Source organism: Poromitra crassiceps (assembly GCF_964638095.1).
Source record: "Poromitra crassiceps genome assembly, chromosome: 22".
NCBI lineage: Eukaryota > Metazoa > Chordata > Actinopteri > Beryciformes > Melamphaidae > Poromitra > Poromitra crassiceps.
In genome coordinates this window covers 5,841,136-5,861,783 of record NC_139647.1, presented here as the reverse complement: position 1 = coordinate 5,861,783, position 20,648 = coordinate 5,841,136, and the positions used below count along the sequence as shown (strand labels likewise).

At 42.0% G+C, this 20,648-nt stretch overlaps 2 protein-coding genes across 2 annotated transcripts in view; both read left to right on the top strand.

Annotated features, from left to right (window-relative positions):
* Positions 1 to 19,881, top strand: part of LOC310796307 (E3 ubiquitin-protein ligase TRIM21-like) — a 58,981-nt gene extending 39,100 nt beyond the window's left edge. Inside the window, exon 4 of the transcript XR_014553669.1 lies at positions 18,082 to 19,881. The gene's annotated coding sequence lies outside the window, so the exon portion shown is untranslated. The remainder of the gene's footprint in view (positions 1 to 18,081) is intronic.
* On the top strand, positions 1,585 to 18,087 carry LOC310796119 (uncharacterized protein). The gene is made up of 8 exons (XM_083658266.1): positions 1,585 to 1,696; positions 4,203 to 4,291; positions 4,393 to 4,476; positions 6,349 to 6,619; positions 8,149 to 8,233; positions 13,367 to 13,741; positions 14,155 to 14,620; positions 14,864 to 18,087. Exons 4-8 carry the CDS (start codon positions 6,358 to 6,360, stop codon positions 17,150 to 17,152), a joined length of 3,477 nt encoding a protein of 1,158 aa, XP_083514392.1. The 5' UTR covers positions 1,585 to 1,696; positions 4,203 to 4,291; positions 4,393 to 4,476; positions 6,349 to 6,357; the 3' UTR covers positions 17,153 to 18,087.
* Positions 19,882 to 20,648: the final 767 nt, after the last annotated feature.

The following is a 20,648-nucleotide window of genomic DNA, read 5'->3' as shown; positions in this document are numbered from 1 at the left end:
CAGGGATAACTTACAGCAGCACAACAGCAGACTAACCCTTTATTAAAGACGTGAATTCTCTCTCTTTCTCTGCACACACACAACACACACACACACACACACACACACACACACACACACACACGCATCGTGAGAGAGAGAAAGAGAGAGAGCCCCGTCAAATGAGATTTATCTTAAATGAAAAGTGCACAACAAATAAATGCAGTGAGAGGTTCACAGACATAACTTCGAGAGAGAGAGAGAGAGAGAGAGAGAGAGAAAGAGAGCACCCGCCGAACGCAGTTGTTGCTATTCACTGTTCTTTTGTTGTTGTTGTTGATTTTTAGATATTTTGGGGGCATTTTGCCTTTATTTTAATATAGGACAGTAGGCAGACAGGAAAGGTGGGGAGAAACAGAGGGCATGACACCCGGCAAAGGACCGCAAGTCAGATTCAAACCCGGGTCAGCCGCACGAAGGGCCGAGCCTTTGTGGTATGCGTGCGACCAGGTGAGCTAATAGGACGCACAGATATTCACTGTTTAAACAGAGCTGTGACACATCATTGAACTGTATCCAGATGGGATGTTTCCGTGTTCATGAACGACACATGTCAAATGAAGGTTTCAACGAAGTGCAAACTAAAAATTTAGCTAAAATGCCTCTCTGGAACCTTGATTTCAAACAGATGATAAAAAAGGCATATGCAATTTGCACCTGTGGGTGTAAAAAGCTGTGGGTCTTTTTTCACCTGGGTGTAAATAGTCCATATTTGTACCCGGGTGTAAATAGCTTATGGCACAATTAAAATGGCCACCATGAGGCGTTTTTGCGATGGCTCAATTTCTGAAAATGTTCAGGGCCCCAAACTATAAGCGTACCAAACGTCATGCTTTTATGAAAAAGTGTAAATTATATCCACATATCATCTGGACTAATACACAGAAATCAGGGTTTTGGGAGTAGGTTTGTTTACAAAGTGATAATTATCAATAAGCTACCAGATTGGCTGGGTTATCATACAAAAATATAAACTAGAGACATCATGTATTAGGATAGGTTTTTAACCAGGCTGCTCCAACTTCCTCAAGGCAAGGAAGCTCCAAGACAAGCTGCATACAACATAAGTGAAACTGTCACATGCTTCACCCACCTGCCCAACTCAAATCATAACTCTAAGTTGCTTTAGTTGCTTAAACATAACCCTGTTGCTTTGTTACCTAAACCTAACCAAGTTGTTTTACTTGCCTAATAAACCCAACCAAGTTGTTTTACTTGCCTAATAAACCTAACCTAAGTTTTTTATTTGCCTAAACAAAGTTGTTTGTTTAATTTGTGTTGAACATTGGAAAGGCAGCAATGTTTTCAAATGAAACAATATTTTGTTTCATATTTAGCTCGATTAGACATGTCCTGGTTTTCCAGGATCCTGCCAACATTTTGTTTTGACGGTACTTGCTTAGACGGTTGGTCTCAGGTTAGACCGGTTTGGTGTCAGACTGCGTGCGGGTTCTAGAACCAGCATGTAGTTACATGCTGTAACGTACTTTTACATGTTACTGTATGAGGTGCATCTCACCCTCAGATGACATCTTCACAGAAGCCCAGAACTGACGAAGGGGAATAATCAGCCTTTCAGTGTTTCCTCAACAGACGAAGGTAGACGGTTTCTGTGACCTGAGCTGGATGTGAATTCACGGGGAAAACATCTTCCAAGGTAACATTACTGTTTGATGCTGACATCGTATGTTATGACGGTTTACTTCTGCAAGACGAGGTGCTAAAGTCTTTCAGATCATGAACCTGCTTCATGCTTGCTATGCTGTTCATGGGTGTGCCATCTAACGTTTGTTGACTTTGTGGCCATAAAAAAAAACATTATTGGGAAAGAACAAGAACAACTTGGATGTATTTATAAAACACGGGTGGCAGGAAAAGCCAGACAAATTGTGTCTGAAAAATTGTGTCCTGTACATCCCCTTTTTAATGAGTTCACAAAACTGCCCTCGGGACGACGCTACAGAGTTCCTGCAGCAACCAAGAACATCGACAAAAAATCTTTCATACCAAACACAATAAATCTGCTACATTCATAAACGTCAGGCTCATCCACATCAGAACCATGTCCGTTATCACTGTCTGTAATGTGCTGTTGTCCTGTTGTCTTGTTCTATGTTGTATTATGTACCCTATCATTTCCTGTGCTGTGTACTGTGTCTGTGTACTGTACTTTTCATGTGTGCAAGCAAACCTGTGAAGCCAAAGACAAATGTCCACATTGTGGACAACAATAAATTGAATTGAATTGAAAAAACAGTTCTGTTTGACTTTTAGTGGAAGCCTGATAAACACTACTGTGTCAATCCAACAGTTTCATCTTTTGGCTTTTCTTTTTCTTTTTTTGGCTAGTAGCCCACGTAAACCTGCCTGTGCATGTTAAGATATGAGGAGAAAAACAAACTAGGCCAGTCATTATATGGTTGAACCCTGAACAAATTGACACAAAAGGTTTTTCAAAGAATTCTGGTACCATTGGACATGTTAAATACAGGTAAGGTACTAAAAGTCGAACTTCCGGAAAGGGGTCATTTTTAAGTGCAGCTGCTGGGAGCTTAAAATGGCTACAGTATCATAATTACTACTCAACCGAGAAAGGTGGTTTTGGTGTCTACCTCTAGGTTTTAGGGCTCAAGGAATACAATCAATTAATTATTTATTGACAAATACAAGGTGGCGTCCCAAGAGGGCCCGCCCAAATTCCAGTGTACAGGGTAAATTGTTTAACTGATATCATCATGAAACTTCCCCAGTTGCAGGGGCGGACTGCACCATCGGGAGTGGCCGGTCGTTTCCCGGTGGCATGGTCTGCAAAAAAGAAAAGAAAAAAGAAACAGTCCAGGCCAGGCCCATGCACATTTTAGTTAAAGTAGTCACAGTGTTTCTTATTCTGAATTGTGGTTTATGGTCTATTTAGCCTACAGAGCATTTATGTCCTTAATCCACATCCAAAAATCCCATTGACTTTGAGAGAAATGGAACTGGAAGTGCAGGGACTTCTGGGATGGCCTACAAAAATACATCATCCCTGCGGTCTCTATCTCTATTTTGCATTTTACTGCCAGGAGTGATCACATGACCAGAAGTGATCTATCTTGTAATGCATTTTTCCCAAATGGTGGTCCTCGTCCGCGGGGCTCCGCCTGGTGGTCCGCCAGATAATTGCATTGCGGAAATATTGCACTATTTGGGAAATATCGCAATTTTGAACATTTACTTTCAGAGACTGCAGCAGGCTCAGTTTTAAAGCCAGAGTGAAGTTTCTGGTATCATATGAAACTAGAAGACCTAATGAATCGATTTGTACCAACCATGTCCTGCTAGTTTGTCAGGAAGGCAGCTAAATAACACTCCAAAATTAGGCTAAATGTTGGCGAGGGAAAAAAACACATTTACAAAGGGGTCCTCTTTTTCACAGCCTAATGGTGGCACTGTGGCTGTGTGTGTGTGTGTGTGACTCCATTTTGAACCAGCTAGTAGCCTTATATTGTCATTTAGCCTTTCTGCTTCTATTGCCTTGTTAGATCACAAAATCCTATTGGGGGGGGGGGGTGGGTTGTCGTGCATTCCTTTATAACTGGGAACTGGTAATCTTACCGGTTCAAAGTTCATGAGCTGGGACGTGACGTCACTAGAGCTGGTATTTCCCATTCCAAACTCGTAGGAGCCTCAGCAGCCCCGACGTAAAAAATCCAAGATGGCTGATCCGCGCAACAACAGTAGTTATAATCGTATAAATGCTATTTAGCACTTCTGTCTTGTTTGTGTCTCATTAAATCAGCTGTACACACAGCACGGCCTACTTCTATCTGTGTGGACATGAGGCTGCAGTGTTTGTATGCGCAAAATGCGATGAAATGCCTTGTTATCAACTGTTATTGCTAACAATGGCTAGCCTGGCTAGCGACTGGATCTGACCAGTGAACTTCCCAGCTCAACTTTTCTGCAAATGGAATGCTAACAAAACGGAGGTGACGTCATTTAGCCTCCACATCCCAGTTCTTTTGCGATAAAGGAACGCACGATTGGTATACGCAGTGGAAGTGGTCCCTGGGAAAGTTGGTTTTGTACGTAGTGGTACTTGGACGGAAAAGTTTGGGAACCCCTGCTGTAATGAAACCTGGTTGTATCAACCCAGCTAACACCATGTGTGTTTGTGTGTAAAGGTATTTGCTATGAGTCAGCGTGAGGAGAAAGAGCCTCTCAAAGCCACTCTGTCTGGGGAACATGATGACAGCCAGACCAAAGCTAAGAGGTAAGATGAGGATCTCTAACTGTCTAGGACTCTTCTCCATCATTAACCAGACATTACATTATTCAGAGTTAAAGCTCTGTCTCTTTTGTGTTGTGTTGAAGCCCAGTCCAGGAGGAGACCAGACTTCCCTGAACCCAATGTGTCCGATAGAGTCTATTACCGCATTCAAGACAACTCAGACCGCCGTAAGTTTCAACACGGAACCTCCGGCCCGGACAGATTTGCGTTCATGCTGCACCTCCCGCTCGGGGTGTAAATCAAACTGTTGCTATAGCAACCTGCGCTAGCATGGTAGCTACCTACTAGCTAACAATGCTAACCGAAAATGCTGAATGCTGAATTTCACACAGAGCGAAAAACAGATGACACAAACACATATGAAACGTTAACATTACATAATGAAGACCTCATATTGTGTGTTAAAACGTCAACAAACGTCTTTATAATAATTCTGTGATTATCATTAACGATGCAAGTTGCCATTTTGATGTGGCTGTGACGTCAACTCGGAGAAATCGGAGTTCTGGATGATACGAATGATATAGCGTTCAGTTGTAAGTCATTTATAAGCCAGTGTTTCCCCTACCGTTCTACAGGCCTGGCGGGCCCGCCAGGCCAGAAAAAGAATTGCAAAAAAGATTTAAGATTTTTTTTCTGCTCTCCCCAAAATTTCAATAAACCTTTATGGCATATTATTAGAATACAGCAATACTGGTGTTGACAGTGTTGACAGTAATAGAAGATGCCAAATCATTCAAAACAATTAAGCATTTTGATTTTAGGAGCATTGTGCCAGCGTGCAGCGCTGTTCCAAAACATGTCAACGTGTCGTTGCCTGCAAAACACATCCCATAATACAACTGTTCGCATCGCATCCCATAATAGTATGATGATAGTTGGGATGCCATTGCAAACATAGATGCGAACAGGTTAGCTAAAAGTTTAGCATCGCCAGCAAGGGCCCCCACCGTTGCGGTCGAGGTACGTTTCGAAATCCCTCCAGGCCTGAAAAAATTTCTAGGGGAAACACTGTAAGCCTTTAGTTAATGATGAACTAATCACTTACAAAACATGAATATACATTTGAAGATGATTAATACATGTTATGTTAACATATCACAAATGTGTTGTAAGTCATCTATAAACTTTTAGTAAATCAAGTGTTCCTCACCTGTTATAAATTATGCGTAAATCATTTACCATTAATTTACAAGGCTTTCTGCATCCCCTAATCTAAAGTGTAAACCATTCATCACACATAAATATGTTACATACAAGGGTGTAGCTCTGTCAAAATTGAAGCCAATGTGGACGTGCACTTAAACCTGCATTCTTTCGAATGGCCTGCAGGGGGCGACCCATTGGTCTGTGGACTTCTGTTTTTTGATGTTGCATTTTTGATATGGCATTTTGGCCATTGCCATCTTGGATCTCGACACAAGTCCAGCGGTTTCCCACAGAGCACGGCCTGCTATTGGTCCGTGATCGGCGAGCTGTGTGATCAGTGGACAAGCGACCTGTCAATCAACATAGTCTGAAACTAGCGATTGAGAACATAAACACATTAGGAAAGTGTTTACTGAGGCCATCCACAAACCAATGGGTCGCCCCCTGCAGGCAAAGAGAACACTTCCGCATTGGCTCCAATTTTTACAAAGCTACCCCCTTCTATGTAACACATTTATGTGTGATGAATGGTTTACACTTTAGATTAGGGGATGCAGAAAGCCTTGTAAATTAATTGTAAATGATTTACACATAATTTACAACAGGTGAGGAACACTTCATTTACTAAAGGTTTATAGATGACTTACAACACATTTGTATTATGTTAACATGCATTTATTAATCATCAACAAATGTATATTCATGTTTTGTAAAGGGTTAGTTCATCATATCAATGACTTACGACTGAACGTTATTATAAAGTGTTACCCAAATATTACCAATTACATTACCGAATACTTGTGTGACCTGGCTGATAAAGTGATCTTGCAAAGAGATGAATCTATTTATGTGGGAAATTGTTCTTTTTTTATTTTCTGTCATTTTAAAAGTGAGCGGCGATGGCGGCGCCTACACAGCTGCTCATCAAAATTTTGGACGATTTGGGAGATGATGAGTTCAGGAGGTTCAAGTGGGACCTGGGTAAAACTGACTTAACCATCCCAAAGAGGCAACTACAGAAGGCCAAGAGGGAGGACATTGTGGATAAGATGCACGAGTTCTACTGCGGAAACATGCTGGAGGTGGCAAAGAAAGTTTTAAAGAACATCAACAGGAAGGATCTCGTGCAGAGACTGCCAAACACCAGCTCACGACCCAAAGGTAATGAGGGTATGATTCTTCTTTCCACACAATGGCCCTATCTATCTATCTATTTATCTATCTATCTATCTATCTATCTATCTATCTATCTATCTATCTATCTATCTATCTATCTATCTATCTATCATTCCTGATAGGCTATTTTGTTGCCAAATTGCCATATTATGTTGTCACCATTATAATGCCAAAAGCTAGTGTCCCATTGCATGTCCCATTAACCACCATCACACATTGCCAATTGCTAAATACACAGCCAACAAAGAAAAACAGTATTATGTAAAAAGCCCAACCCAGCAAAAAGCAATGAAAATAACTTGCATATACTGTATAGTACAGTACGTAAGGGTTAATGCACGATGAGGTGTACATTATCACTTTTTAATGGACGACGCGAGAGGCGTGAACCGTCCGAGGCGAAGCCGAGGATGGTTGCCTCCGCGAAGTCCCTTAAAAAGTGATAATGTACACCTCGAAGTGCATTAACCCGCTTATACCATGGTCACTTGCCAACAAAACAATAAGACTAGTCATTTATATTTCCATGTGTAATAAATAAAGCAATCTAAATGGCTAAATGTCTGTTATTCATACTGTAAATCGGTCTTCCACGAAATAAAATAGTCCCTCCCACCTCCACCACCCTCCGTTTTAAAGCCGACTCAAACGTTAACTTTATCACAGGAATGCGGGTTTAACGATGTTTTGCGTTCTACATTAAATGAAGACATTACCGTTTGGCCGCTTGCTTTATTTTGTATGATAGATACGTATTGGCCAAGTATATTAACATTTAAGAGCGAAGAGTTTCAGGAAGTGACACAGAGCAGCGGGGGCTGTATGTGGTGAAATGCAGAGTTCTCTCTCTCTCTCTCTCTCAGACCATTTAGCTAGGTGTACATTATCACTGTACATTATCACAAAATAATGGACACCTTGCAGCCAATCAGAATCGAGTATTCACCCAGACCATGGTATAATATCATATAGCCTACACACCATGGTAGTAATGTGTTAAAGGAACACTCCACCCATTTTCAACCAGCTTTGTATCATTAGAACATCAGTAGTATATCAGAAAACTGTAAACGGTTTTGAAGTCTGTCATTTAATTTGACAGTTATTGAGTGTTAAAGTGTGGACCAGTGACATCACTGGTCCACACTAACTCAAATTAATAACTCATTAACTCAAATCAACTCTCAATAACTGTCAAACTATTCATCATTCATCTAGTTTGACAGTTATTGAGAGTTTATTTGAGTTAATGAGTTATTAATTTGAGTTAGTGTGTGTTAAAGTGTGGACCAGTGACATCACTGGTCCACACTTTAACACTCAATAACTGTCAAATTAAATGACAGACTTCAAAACAGTTTACAGTTTTCTGATATACTACTGATGTTCTAATGATACAAAGCTGGTTGAAAATGGGCGGAGTGTTCCTTTAAGGGAACAGCAGAAGTGATGTATCCTGTAATGAAAGCTGGTAGTAATGACTGAGTCCATCATGTTGGTGTGTTTGTGTCAAGGTGTTGGATCTATGAGTGAGTGTGAGGAGAGAGAGGATGATCTGTCTCTGTCTGGGGAACTTGACAGCCAGACCAAAGCTAAGAGGTAAGATGATGATCCCTGTCCATGACATCATTACAGCTCAGCAGTGACATCATAGATCATAGATCATCTGATATTTACGTGGGGTAGGCTAAAAATATATATAAAAAAAAATCAACTGCCTTTTCTTTTCTTTTTTTGGTACACTTCATAATACTGTAACACAAAAAATGGATAGTTACTGAGGAACGAGTAAGGAACGAACCATTAGTTCATGAATAGTTAATGATTAGTTAATGAGTAGTTGATAGGTAGTTCCTTAATGGTAGTTACTTAAGAACTGACCATTAGTTACCATGTTAACGAACCAGTAAGTAATGATTACTTCCCTAAAAAAAACTTTTTTTCATTTGTTTTCATTCACTAGTTCATTAATAGTTAATCGGTAGTTCCTTAAAGATCCTTAATGGTAGTTACTTAAGAACTGACCATTAGTTCCCATGGTAGTTACTTAAGAACTGACCATTAGTTCCCATGTTAACGAACCAGTAAGTAATGATTACTTCCTTAATTTTTTTAAAATATTTCACTAGTTGTTAAGTAATGGTAAAGTAAGCAGGAAGTAATGGTGTATTCCTTAGTAACTACTCAGTAAGATGTACTGCTTTACTTGAGGGGGCACAAACATGTTAAGTAATGGTAAAGTAAGCAGGAAGTAATGGTGCATTCCTTACTAACAACTCGGTAAGATGTACTGCTTTACTTGAGGGGGCACAAACATGGGAACTAATGGTAAAGTAAGCAGGAAGTAATGGTGTATCCCTTAGTAACAACTCTGGAAGATGTACTGCTTTACTTGAGGAGTCACACACATGTTAAGTAATGGTAAAGTAAGCAGGAAGTAATGGTGCATTCCTTACTAACAACTCGGTATATACTATAGGGATACACCATTACTTCCTGCTTACTTTACCATTACTTAACATGTGTGTGCCCCCTCAAGTAAAGCAGTACATCTTACTGAGTAGTTACTAAGGAATACACCATTACTTCCAGCTTACTTTACCAATACTTAACAACTAGTGAAATATAAAAAAATAAATAAGGAAGTAATCATTACTTACTGGTTCGTTAACATGGTAACTAATGGTCAGTTCTTAAGTAACTACCATGGGAACTAATGGTCAGTTCTTAAGTAACTACCATTAAGGATCTTTAAGGAACTACCGATTAACTATTAATGAACTAGTGAATGAAAACAAATGAAAAAAAGTTTTTTTTAGGGAAGTAATCATTACTTACTGGTTCGTTAACATGGTAACTAATGGTCAGTTCTTAAGTAACTACCATTAAGGAACTACCTATCAACTACTCATTAACTAATCATTAACTATTCATGAACTAATGGTTCGTTCCTTACTCGTTCCTCAGTAACTACCCATTTTTTGTGTTACAGTATTATGAAGTGTTACCCTTTTTTTTTGGTTGCTACTGTACCCTCTGCCGATCTGGGGAGAGCCGAAACTGGCTCCATGCTTCCTCCGAGACATGGGCAAAAAAAAAAATCAACTGCCCGCCATGGCATTTATATTATTTTCTCTACGCCCTCCCCCTGCACCTGTAAAAAAAGATCTGCCCTCCCCCACCCACAAGTTCAGTCTTTCATAATTTCATACGCAACGTACTGTAGTTCCCCCCCCCCCCAATATTTTATTTTACAATTTTCAGAACAAAACAGAACAAGAGGCTCAAACAAAGACAAAAACAAAAACATACATATATCAACATTTCAACATACCAGCCACGTGAAGTGTCAATGTGCTTGCAGGAAATGTGCGTGGGATCCCGCGCAAGGGGTCCATAAAGAGTCAACCAGGCGAGTCATCAGTCACCTCTAACCTCGTCCAAATAGGCCAGAAACGGATCCCAGACCTCAGAGAATTGCTTAAAGGGGCCATATTATGCATTTCTTCATTTTGTTTTGTTGTTACAATCTTGGATGGAAATATTAACTCATTGAGCCCCAAAGACGACTATAGTCGTCAATTCAAATAGTAACGTTCGGTGCCAATGACGACTAAAGTCGTCAATTGCGTTTTTTGACGGTGGGACGTGGATTAAAGCCTGATCCATCTCCTGTGAAAGTATGGTGGATGTTGCATGTGTAAAAGCTATTTTACAGAACCATTAGGTGGCGACAGTGCTCTCCAGATTACATTAAGGCGAGAAAAAACAGAGAAGTCATGGGGAAACGGAAATCGCATCCGTATGCATCGATATGCATGAAGCATAACGTTAGCTGTGCCTGCAGCAGCCAATCTGCTGCCACAATTGAGCCCCTCCGTGTCCGCTGCGATAGCCCATCCGCATGATTAGTTGTGGAGTTGTTATTATTCTCAACTGGAAGCATGGGAGCCGGTGACAAATACACGCGGAACGCTGTAAAAAAGCTGGATGTAGCACACTTTTCAGTACAGAGCAAACGCAGCAGAGAGCCGCCAGAGACACTCCCATGGAGGTGGGGTTTGCAGTTGAGCGGGGTGGGGCACGCAGGGCAGCATCCAACACTGACCCAGACAGACCCAGACAGCAGGACAGGATTGGCAAACGCAAGCTAGAATATCTGATGCCCACCAGCACTAAATCAAGACCAGCAAGAAGCTGCAACCAGCAGCGCACGCAGGGGCCAGCGCTGCTGGTTGCAGCTAAAAAATATTATTTTGCCAAACAAAATTCCTTTGTTTTCACTGTTTTATTGAAGGAAATTATTTTTGAGGTGTGAATACATCAGAAAATATTAGCTTCAGAGTCAGTCATGTGCTTGAAATGCTTAATTTCACAAAAGGCTAATTATCTCAGCTTCTAATTTGAAACGTCTCTTTTTGCTGAAATCAACCTATCTTCTCCGGCTCATAACTAAAGAACGGAAAATGATATCAATAAACTTTTGTTGGCTGATGATAGAAGAGAGTCTCATCGTTCTTTGGGCGTGTTCGGTGTTTACATAGTAATATCACACAATATTCTGTGGGCCTCGAGAAATCACTGAAAACGCTCTGAAACTCTGGCACTGGGAGCATCCGTTTTCCAAAAGTGGCTGGCACTCAATGAGTTAAACATGGGCTAAGCTTCAAATAAATAGGTGAAGGTGTTTTAATGTTACCCCCATGAACCCCGGCTCCCCCCCATGAAGTCTCGTAGACGAGAGGACATGGATTTGTGCCGATTTGTGCGAGAGCCACAGTTCTAGTGACGTCAGGTACGACTTGTTACCATGGTGATGCCAACTTTGCCAAGCCTAGCCCGGGCCCGCGGCGCGCGCGCCCTGCCCCTCCCTTCCCTGTTCTGACATTCCAGTAGACTGCCGCGACAGTAACTAAGGGATTTCTGCATTCTGGCGTCATTTCAATCTAGTATTAAACATACTATTGGTTCATGTTGGAATAAAAACACTGCTTGTATCGATAAATATGCAACATTACTACTACAAAATGAATTTTTTTTTTTGAAAAAGACCGAAATAATAACAAATCGAGCTCTGTTTAGAGGGGGGAAATCAGCGTCAGGCTGCCTGGAGAAAAACGGCACACCAAAGAAATCGTCACTCCTCGCCAAACACAGCGTCCTCTCCCTCTCCCTCTCTCTGCACGATTGTGATTTGCAGTGGTTCTCAACGTGGGGTCCGGGTCCTCTGTCTGGGCAGAGGTTTGCAAACACAAACTTTGGTAACCCTTTATTTTACAGGTACCCTAGTTACATATGAACTATTTGTAATTACACATGAACACCAAATGTAATTACACAGTAATTACCAATAGTTCTAAATGACATTCATATGTAGTTACATTGTAACAGACCTGTAAAGTGGAGTGAGACTGTTCAACTGTAGTTCATATGTAGTTACATTGTAACAGACCTGTAAAGTGGCGTGAGACTGTTCAACTGTAGTTCATATGTAGTTACATTGTAACAGACCTGTAAAGTGGAGTGAGACTGTTCGACTGTAGTTCATATGTAGTTACATGGTACCGGACCTGTAAAGTGGAGTGAGTCTGTTCGACTGTAGTTCATATGTAGTTACATGGTACCGGACCTGTAAAGTGGAGTGAGACTGTTCGACTGTAGTTCATATATAGTTACATGGTACCGGACCTGTAAAGTGGAGTGAGTCTGTTCGACTGTAGTTCATATGTAGTTACATGTTACCGGACCTGTAAAGTGGAGTGAGTTTGTTCGACTGTAGTTCATGTAGTTACATGGTACCGGACCTGTAAAGTGGAGTGAGTCTGTTCGACTGTAGTTCATATGTAGTTACATGGTACCGGACCTGTAAAGTGGAGTGAGTCTATTCAACTGTAATTCATATGTAGTTACATGGTACCATACCATACGTAGCCTACGTGACAGACCACACGACCACCTGACCGACCACACACTAAGTAGTCCGGACCATGGTCAGAGCGTCTGTACGCTGACTGATGCATTGTGACGAGAAGGAACACTGACGGACCACGTGACAGACCACACTGACCAGCTGACCGACCACACACTAAGTGGTCTGGACCATGGTCAGAGCGTGTGTACGCTGACTGATGCATTAAGAGAAGGAACACTAACGGACCACGTGACAGACCACACTGACCACCTGACCGACCACACACCAGTGGTCCGTGGTACAGTGACGGACCACACCAACTGGTCCGGACCATTTGCTTTAGCACCCCCTAGTGGTACAGACCAATGGTCTGTACAGACCACTGAAATGGCTACAACCCCTGCTGTTTTTTCTTTTGCTGTTTTTGTGTCTTCTGTTTGCATTTGACCTGCTGTTTTCCTTTATTGATGGCCCATTTGGGGTACTGACAGCGTATGAGTGCTTGTTTTATGTGGTTTTCCTCCTGCTGTCTGTCCTCCTCATCTGTAATAATAGCGGCCCGTTCGTAATGTGCCAACTACTGAAGGTTTGTGTGCTGTGGGGTGTTCTGAAGTCCAGAGAAGATATTGGTCTGTGTGTGTGGGTTTCCTGTAAACTGTGATTTTAATGCTGCCGTCGTCCTTGTGATGAATGTTCATGTCCAGAAAAGCCAGTGTTTTATTGTTCTCCTCCTCGTGCGTGAATTTTATGTTGCCTGTGTTATCCATGGTGTTGAGGTGATCTCTAAGGGATTGTGTATAACCGGCTTTGACCTTTTCCAGTACTGGGATCAAGCAAGAGTCATCGGAACAGAGGACAACAAATACAAGCGTTGGATCAAGGAGGCTATGGAAATTAGGAGACGTGCCTAGGGCACCATCAACAGGGACCAGGGGGCCGACATGCTCTCCCGCACCTGGGATACTCTACTCCAGAGAACAACGGGCGGCGGGCCACGCGGTGTGCCCGGCAGGGCTGTTAGGTCTGTCGGTCCAGCCACAACACGTCATAGTGGGCGTGGCCGGCCTGGCAGAACTGGCGGCTCAGCTGGGCACACCGCCAGTTGCTGAAAAGCAACAGGTTGACACGTCGTCATACCCAGCTGTCAGTGCGACTGCTTCTGAAGAAGACGAGAGTGACTCGTCGAAACTGTCAAGGTAAATAAAAAACATCTATAAACCTATGTCTGAACACAAGAAAATATAAACGTCTAATTATAAATGAAGACATGATGAACATCATTGAACTTACAATAATATAACATGGATATATTATATATATATATATATATAAATCTGACTCAAAAGATGACTGTAATCGACAAACACATACCCGTACACTGTGTAATAGATAAAGATGAGTTGATTTCACTAAATTGACTGAGTTTTTACAGTGGATGGGAAGCTTCCCTGTTTTAATTGTGCACTGAGACTGTGAAGTGAAGTGCGATCAACTATACTATACCTCAAAATGATGTTTGACAATATAGCAGTAATCTAACTTTGATATTTTTTAATATGAATATTCAAGAATGATGTGTTATTATTGTTATTTTACACTTTCTCTTTAGGTCTCAGCGTCTAGATATGTCTGCTGCCAGCTGTCGCCTATCTGAAGATCAGTTGCTGTGCGCCATCTGTCTGGATGTGTTCACTGATCCAGTCTCCACACCATGTGGACACAACTTCTGCAAAAACTGTATCAGACAGCACTGGGATGTTACTGCCCTGTGCAAGTGTCCCATGTGTAATAAGCTTTTTGACAGAAGACCTGAGCTACAGGTCAATACTTTCATATCTGAGATGTCTGCTCAGTTCAGAAAGTCAGCTCAGATGAAAGCCAGCAGCTGTCCAGACCAATGGGCCGAACCAGTAGATGTTCCTTGTGATGTCTGCGCTGGGCCCAACCTGAAGGCCCTGAAGTCATGCCTGGTGTGCCTGAGCTCCTACTGTGAGACTCACCTGGAGCCTCATCAGAGAAAGACAAATCTGAAAACACACAGGCTGATTGATCCTGTGGAGAACCTGGAAGGCAGGGTGTGTAAGACGCATGCAAGTCTGCTGGAGCTGTTCTGCAAGACTGACCAGATGTGTGTGTGTCTGCTCTGCACTGTTTTAGACCACAAGTCACATGACTTTGTTACTCTGAAAGAAGAATGTGAAGGAAAGAAGACTGAGCTGGGGAAGACAGATGCTGAAAATCAGCAGAAGATCCAGGAGAGACGACTGAAGATTCAGGAGATCAAACACTCACTAGAGCTCAGCAAGGAAGATGCAGAGAGAGAGATAGCAGACAGTGTGCCGATCTTCACTATTCTGAAGCAGTGTGTGGAGAGAGGCAAGGCTGAGCTTATTGAGACGATTGAAAACAAGCAGAAAACAACAGAGAAACAGGCTGAAGGCTTCATCAAAGAGCTAGAACAGGAAATCTCTGAGCTGAGCAAGAGCAGCGCTGAGGTGGAACAGCTCAAATGCACTCAAGACTACATCCACCTCATCCAAAGCTTCCCATCCCTGAACACTCCTCCACACACCACGGACTGGACAGAGGTCAATGTCCATTCAACATATGAGGGGACTGTGAGGAGATCTGTGGAGAAGCTGGAGGAGACTATCAAGAAAGAGACTGCTCAGTTCAGAAAGTCAGCTCAAAAGAAAGCCAGCACCTACCAGCTGATAATAATCATGATCATAATCATTATTAGCTCCATCATCATATATCACTTTGTCCCTCTGACAAAGACTGAGCAGAAGAGTGTCCAGCAGTATGCAGTGGATGTGACTCTGGATCCTGATACAGCACAAGCCAGCCTCATCCTGTCTGATGATGGGAAACAAGTGAAAGATATTGATGTAAAGAAGAATCTCCCAGAGGCTGAACTGAAAAGACACAAGCTGATCGATCCTGTGGAGAACCTGGAAGGCAGGGTGTGTAAGAAGCATGACAGACTGCTGGAGCTGTTCTGCAAGACTGACCAGATGTGTGTGTGTCTGCTCTGCACTGTTTTAGACCACAAGTCACATGACATTGTTCCTCTGAAAGAAGAATGTGAAGGAAAGAAGACTGAGCTGGGGAAGACAGATGCTGAAAATCAGCAGAAGATCCAGGAGAGACAACTGAAGATTCAGGAGATCAAACACTCACTAGAGCTCAGCAAGGAAGATGCAGAGAGAGAGATAGCAGACAGTGTGCCGGTCTTCACTATTCTGAAGCAGTGTGTGGAGAGAGGCCAGGCTGAGCTTATTGAGACGATTGAAAATAAGCAGAGAACAACAGAGAAACAGGCTGAAGGCTTCATCAAAGAGCTAGAACAGGAAATCTCTGAGCTGAGGAAGAGCAACGCTGAGGTGGAACAGCTCAAATGCACTCAAGACCACATCCACCTCCTCCAAAGCTTCTCATCCGTGAACACTCCTCCACACACCAAGGACTGGACAGAGGTCAATGTCCATTCAACATATGCGGGGACTGTGAGGAGAGCTGTGGAGAAGCTGGAGGAGACTCTCAAGAAAGAGACTGCTCAGTTCAGAAAGTCAGCTCAAAAGAAAGCCAGCACCTACCAGCTGATAATAATCATGATCATAATCATTATTAGCTCCATCATCATCATACAGCCCTTTGTCTCTCTGACAAAGGTGGAGGTGAAGAGTGTCCAGCAGTATGCAGTGGATGTGACTCTGAATCCTGATACAGCACAAGCCAGGCTCATCCTGTCTGATGATGGGAAACAAGTGAAAGATACTGATGCAAAGAAGAATCTCCCAGAGGCTGAGCTGAAGAGGGTCCAGCACATTGTCCCTCTGACAAAGACTGAGCAGAAGAGTGTCCAGCAGTATGCAGTGGATGTGACTCTGAATCCTGATACAGCACAAGCCAGGCTCATCCTGTCTGATGATGGGAAACAAGTGAAAGATACTGATGCAAAGAAGAATCTCCCAGAGGCTGAGCTGAAGAGGGTCCAGCACGTTGTCCCTCTGACAAAGACTGAGCAGAAGAGTGTCCAGCAGTATGCAGTGGATGTGACTCTGAATCCTGATACAGCACAAGCCTGGCTCGTCCTGTCTGATGATGGGAAACAAGTATATCATGGTGATGTATGGAAGGATCTCCCAGACAACCCAGAGAGATTTTCTTATGGTATCTGTGTCTTAGGAAAGCAGAGCTTCTCTTCAGGAAGGTTTTACTACGAGGTTCAGGTTAAAGGGAAGACTGACTGGGCTTTAGGAGTGGCCAGAGGGTCGATTAACAGGAAGGGAAGGATCACTCTGAGCCCACAGAATGGCTTCTGGACTATATGGTTGAGGAAGGGAAATGAGTACAAAGCTGCTGCTGACTCTCCTGTCCTCCTGTCTCTGAAAAGGGAGCATCAGAAGGTGGGGGTGTTTGTGGATTATGAGGAGGGTCTGGTCTCCTTTTATGACGTAGATGCTGCAGCTCTTATCTACTCCTTTACTGGCTGCACCTTCACTGAGAAACTCTACCCATTCTTCAATCCCAGTACTAATGATGGAGGTAAAAACTCTGCCCCTCTGATCATCTCTCCTATAATACCTATAATATATATATAATAAGATATTAACACATTTGTTACATGTTGTTTGAATGACATAATGTAATGTAATTAGACATACACCCCCCCCCCCCTCAGGTAACTGTTATAGCATTCTAATAAATAAATAAAAATATATACACACACATAGGACAAGGGAGTACATGGGGGACATCATCAGTGATGTCATAAATCCCACAACATGTTGCACCCCAGAGTCTCCGCCCTAGAAATTGAGCTGTACGGCGGGCGGTGTTAGTCACAATTTTGCGGGCGGGCGGTGTTCCTCACGTTTGACACAAAACATGACGCAAATCGTGACGTCATCAGTGATTTGTCATGCAAATCATGACATCATCAGTGATATGTCATAAATCCCACATGGCCCATCGTCTCCAGTCTCCACCCTAGAAATCGAGTGCACGTGCAACACAGTGACATCATCAGTGATTTGGACGCACATCATGACATCATCAGTGACATCATAAGTGATGTCATAAACCACACATGTTCCGCCCTTCCCACATTTTCTCCAGTGTCTCCACCCTAGAAATTTAGCGTGCAAGATTTCTAGTATGATATAAACGCATTAAGCACATTTTGACGATGCACGTTCTTTAAATGGAGCTCAGCTCTCCACTGAGAGAAGACTTAGACAAACTCCCTGTCTGTGGAAAAAGCCCACTAACTATGTCTCTTTACCTTTCTTCTTCTCGACAAAATGATCATAAAAAATATGTTAAAGGAACGTTAAAATCCAGATTCTGGTTAATATGGTATATGGTTTATTCTGCTTTATATACACTGTTTTTCTTTTATGTATGGTATTACTACTTGTTGCAAAAAACAGGGATCATACAAACTTCATTAACTAATCACTAAGGAGTGTGAAAACGTGAAAACATTCTCTAGTTTCATTGTAACATGTACAGGTGATGAACTAAAAAGGTGATTACTGTCATAGCAGTGTATACTGAGTAGTGTTGGAGTACTCGAGACCGCTCTTGGTCTCAAGACCACATTTTGATGTCTCAGTCTCGTCTCGGACTCGCCCTCCATCGGTCTTGGTCTTGGCTCGGTCTCGGTCAAGCCGGACTCTGGATTTTATTTCAAGACCAGCTGAGACCACAACTGCAGTGACATCATTACTTGCCTGTGGATATTTTTTAACTGTGATTGGGTGTAAAGATCCCTCCTTCAATCGCAACCAATAACCTTGGAGTTTGAAAGTTTCTAACGCTGTAGCCACTCCCCTCATGTTCATGCACAAAGGAAGACAACACAGGTCAACAAGGTGGCTGGAGAGATGTCTCCAAATCATCAGTCATACGATTGGCTTATAAACCACAAAGGGGAGGAGTCATAATTTAGCAGCAGTAAGGAGTTTTACACTTCATTCTGTCCACTGTGTTGAGCCTTTCTGAAGGTCAGTGATATGGAATTACAGTGTTTCAGATCAAAGGATTGCATTATGTCACTGAGTATATATATACTGTACAGACATTTATATTTTACTATCATTCCTAAATAATGATTTATTTCATTGTTAGCAGAGCAATAGTGCAGATTTTAGTACTTTTCAATGTTCCTCGCTCTTCCACAGAATGTGGGAAGTCTGCTTTTAGTTATTATGCTCCTTGGTCCTGGAATCATCTCCAGAAAGATGCAAACCTGGATCTCCTCATCCCTCTGGATGGGTTTAAAAGTCTGCTGCAGTCTTTAAAAACTGACGTTTGTAGCTGTTTTATTTGAGATTGTACACTGTGTAATTAGTATATTTGCATGTATTCCTTGTAATTGTATTTTGTGGTTTTGTGTTGTATTGTTGTAACTTCTGCTGTTGCTCTTGAGGTTATCCCCTCTAACATAAGAGGTGGTGACAGACTAAAGAAAGACCTTTTGCATTGTGACCTTACAGGCCACAACATCTCCAGGCCTAAATGATGAAATTGACTTTCTGCCATTCCTCTGAGTCCCAATTAAGTTCTTCTGTTCTTTGGTGCTTATCTATAAACTATATATGCATTTACCCAGACATTTATCTATATACTTTTACTGTTTTCTACCTCGAGCACATTGCAAGTTAACCTGACATACTTTGACTGTACTTGTCTTTCTGATTGCTTGCTCTATTTTTCAACACTACACAGGTGACTAGGTAATAATTATCATTTGGCCTTTTTGGATACTACAAATCTTACTGTGTATGCACGTAATCCTCTTTTCATGGTACTTTTGTCTTCCTTGAGATTAATTGAAATTGCATGAGTTGGACATCTTCGGTATCTGATTTAGTTCCCCTTTTCAGTAATCACTGAATGTACCTAAACTATATCACTTTTTGTTATTATATTTGTACTTTTTTGTTCACATCTTTGATGATATGCTTGTATGTAACCTTTAACCCAGGCTCTTTGGCGCCACCTTTTGGGCCCAAGGCCTCATGTGCTGGGTGGAGTGTCACAACAGCTGGTATATATGCCAGACTGATTATGTGTTAACCAGACCCTGATGAAGACTATGCTCGATTAAAATATATATTTCTACTTGAAGACGGAGTGCCTTAGTTTTATTCCATGGTGGTCTGCATCAAAACCTGGGGACTGACATCAAGCAAGACCTCCTGGATTCTGATTGTCTAATACTATTACCTGCCCCACTAATGAGCACCTGTCGGATGAGCCATCAGATCCATGCAGCGCTTCCCTCTTCTGCTGTATACTACTTGTATACTCTTGTAATTTCTGTTTGCTGTTTTCTTGGCCAGGTAAAACAGATGGCCATCTCAATGGGACTCACAAATAAAGGATACATAAAAAATAAATAAAAATAAAGGTTAAGACATTATTATAGTGAGGGTCTTTTTTCCTTATTTGGTCTTGAAAATGGTCTGGATGGATGCACAGTGAAAACATCTTGGATATAAATAAATGCATATCGTCTAATATCGATCACAGCCCCTGAATCCAATCATATAGAAATCGTGATATTGGCAAATATCGCATCATTGTCCAATTAATCCATATACATGTAGTATTGTATTGAGATCAAACGTGTGATTCCCACCCCTACAAGAGCCATGGGTGGAAAGATGGAGGATTTGTGTTGTATAGGAATACACATGACCAGTGTGCATGTGTGTGCATCTGTGTGTGTGTGTGTGAGAGAGAGAGAGAGAGAGAGAGAGAGAGACTAACAGTCTCACTGCAAAAAAATGTAAACAAGCACACCTGACTCAGTTTGTCCAGGAACGGCCTCAGTTGTCCCCACAACACCTCCCTTGGTGTTGGTGTGTCCTCCTCCCTCAACTGTCCACTCTCTTGACTCATCGTAAGAGTAAGGTCATCCTGTAACAGACACAATTTGTGATATTAAAACAATGATCTAAAACAGAGGTTTTCTAAGTGAGAGGCATGCCTCTCCAGGGGGCCTCCAAACAGTTTCAGGGAAGGCTCATTGAATGGAAGTTAAAACATATATCATTATTTCATTAGTTATCAAAAGGAGCCAAACAG

What these genes read in the sequence shown, in the direction of transcription:
- LOC310796119 (XM_083658266.1), top strand. Translation starts at nt 6,358, where the DNA reads ATGGCGGCGCCTACACAGCTGCTCATCAAAATTTTGGACGATTTGGGA. An exon ending in AGCCAGACCAAAGCTAAGAG is followed by an intron (nt 8,234 to 13,366) that starts GTAAGATGATGA and finishes GACCTTTTCCAG; the next exon opens with TACTGGGATCAAGCAAGAGT. An exon ending in TGGAGAACCTGGAAGGCAGG is followed by an intron (nt 14,621 to 14,863) that starts GTGTGTAAGACG and finishes GAAGATGCAGAG; the next exon opens with AGAGAGATAGCAGACAGTGT.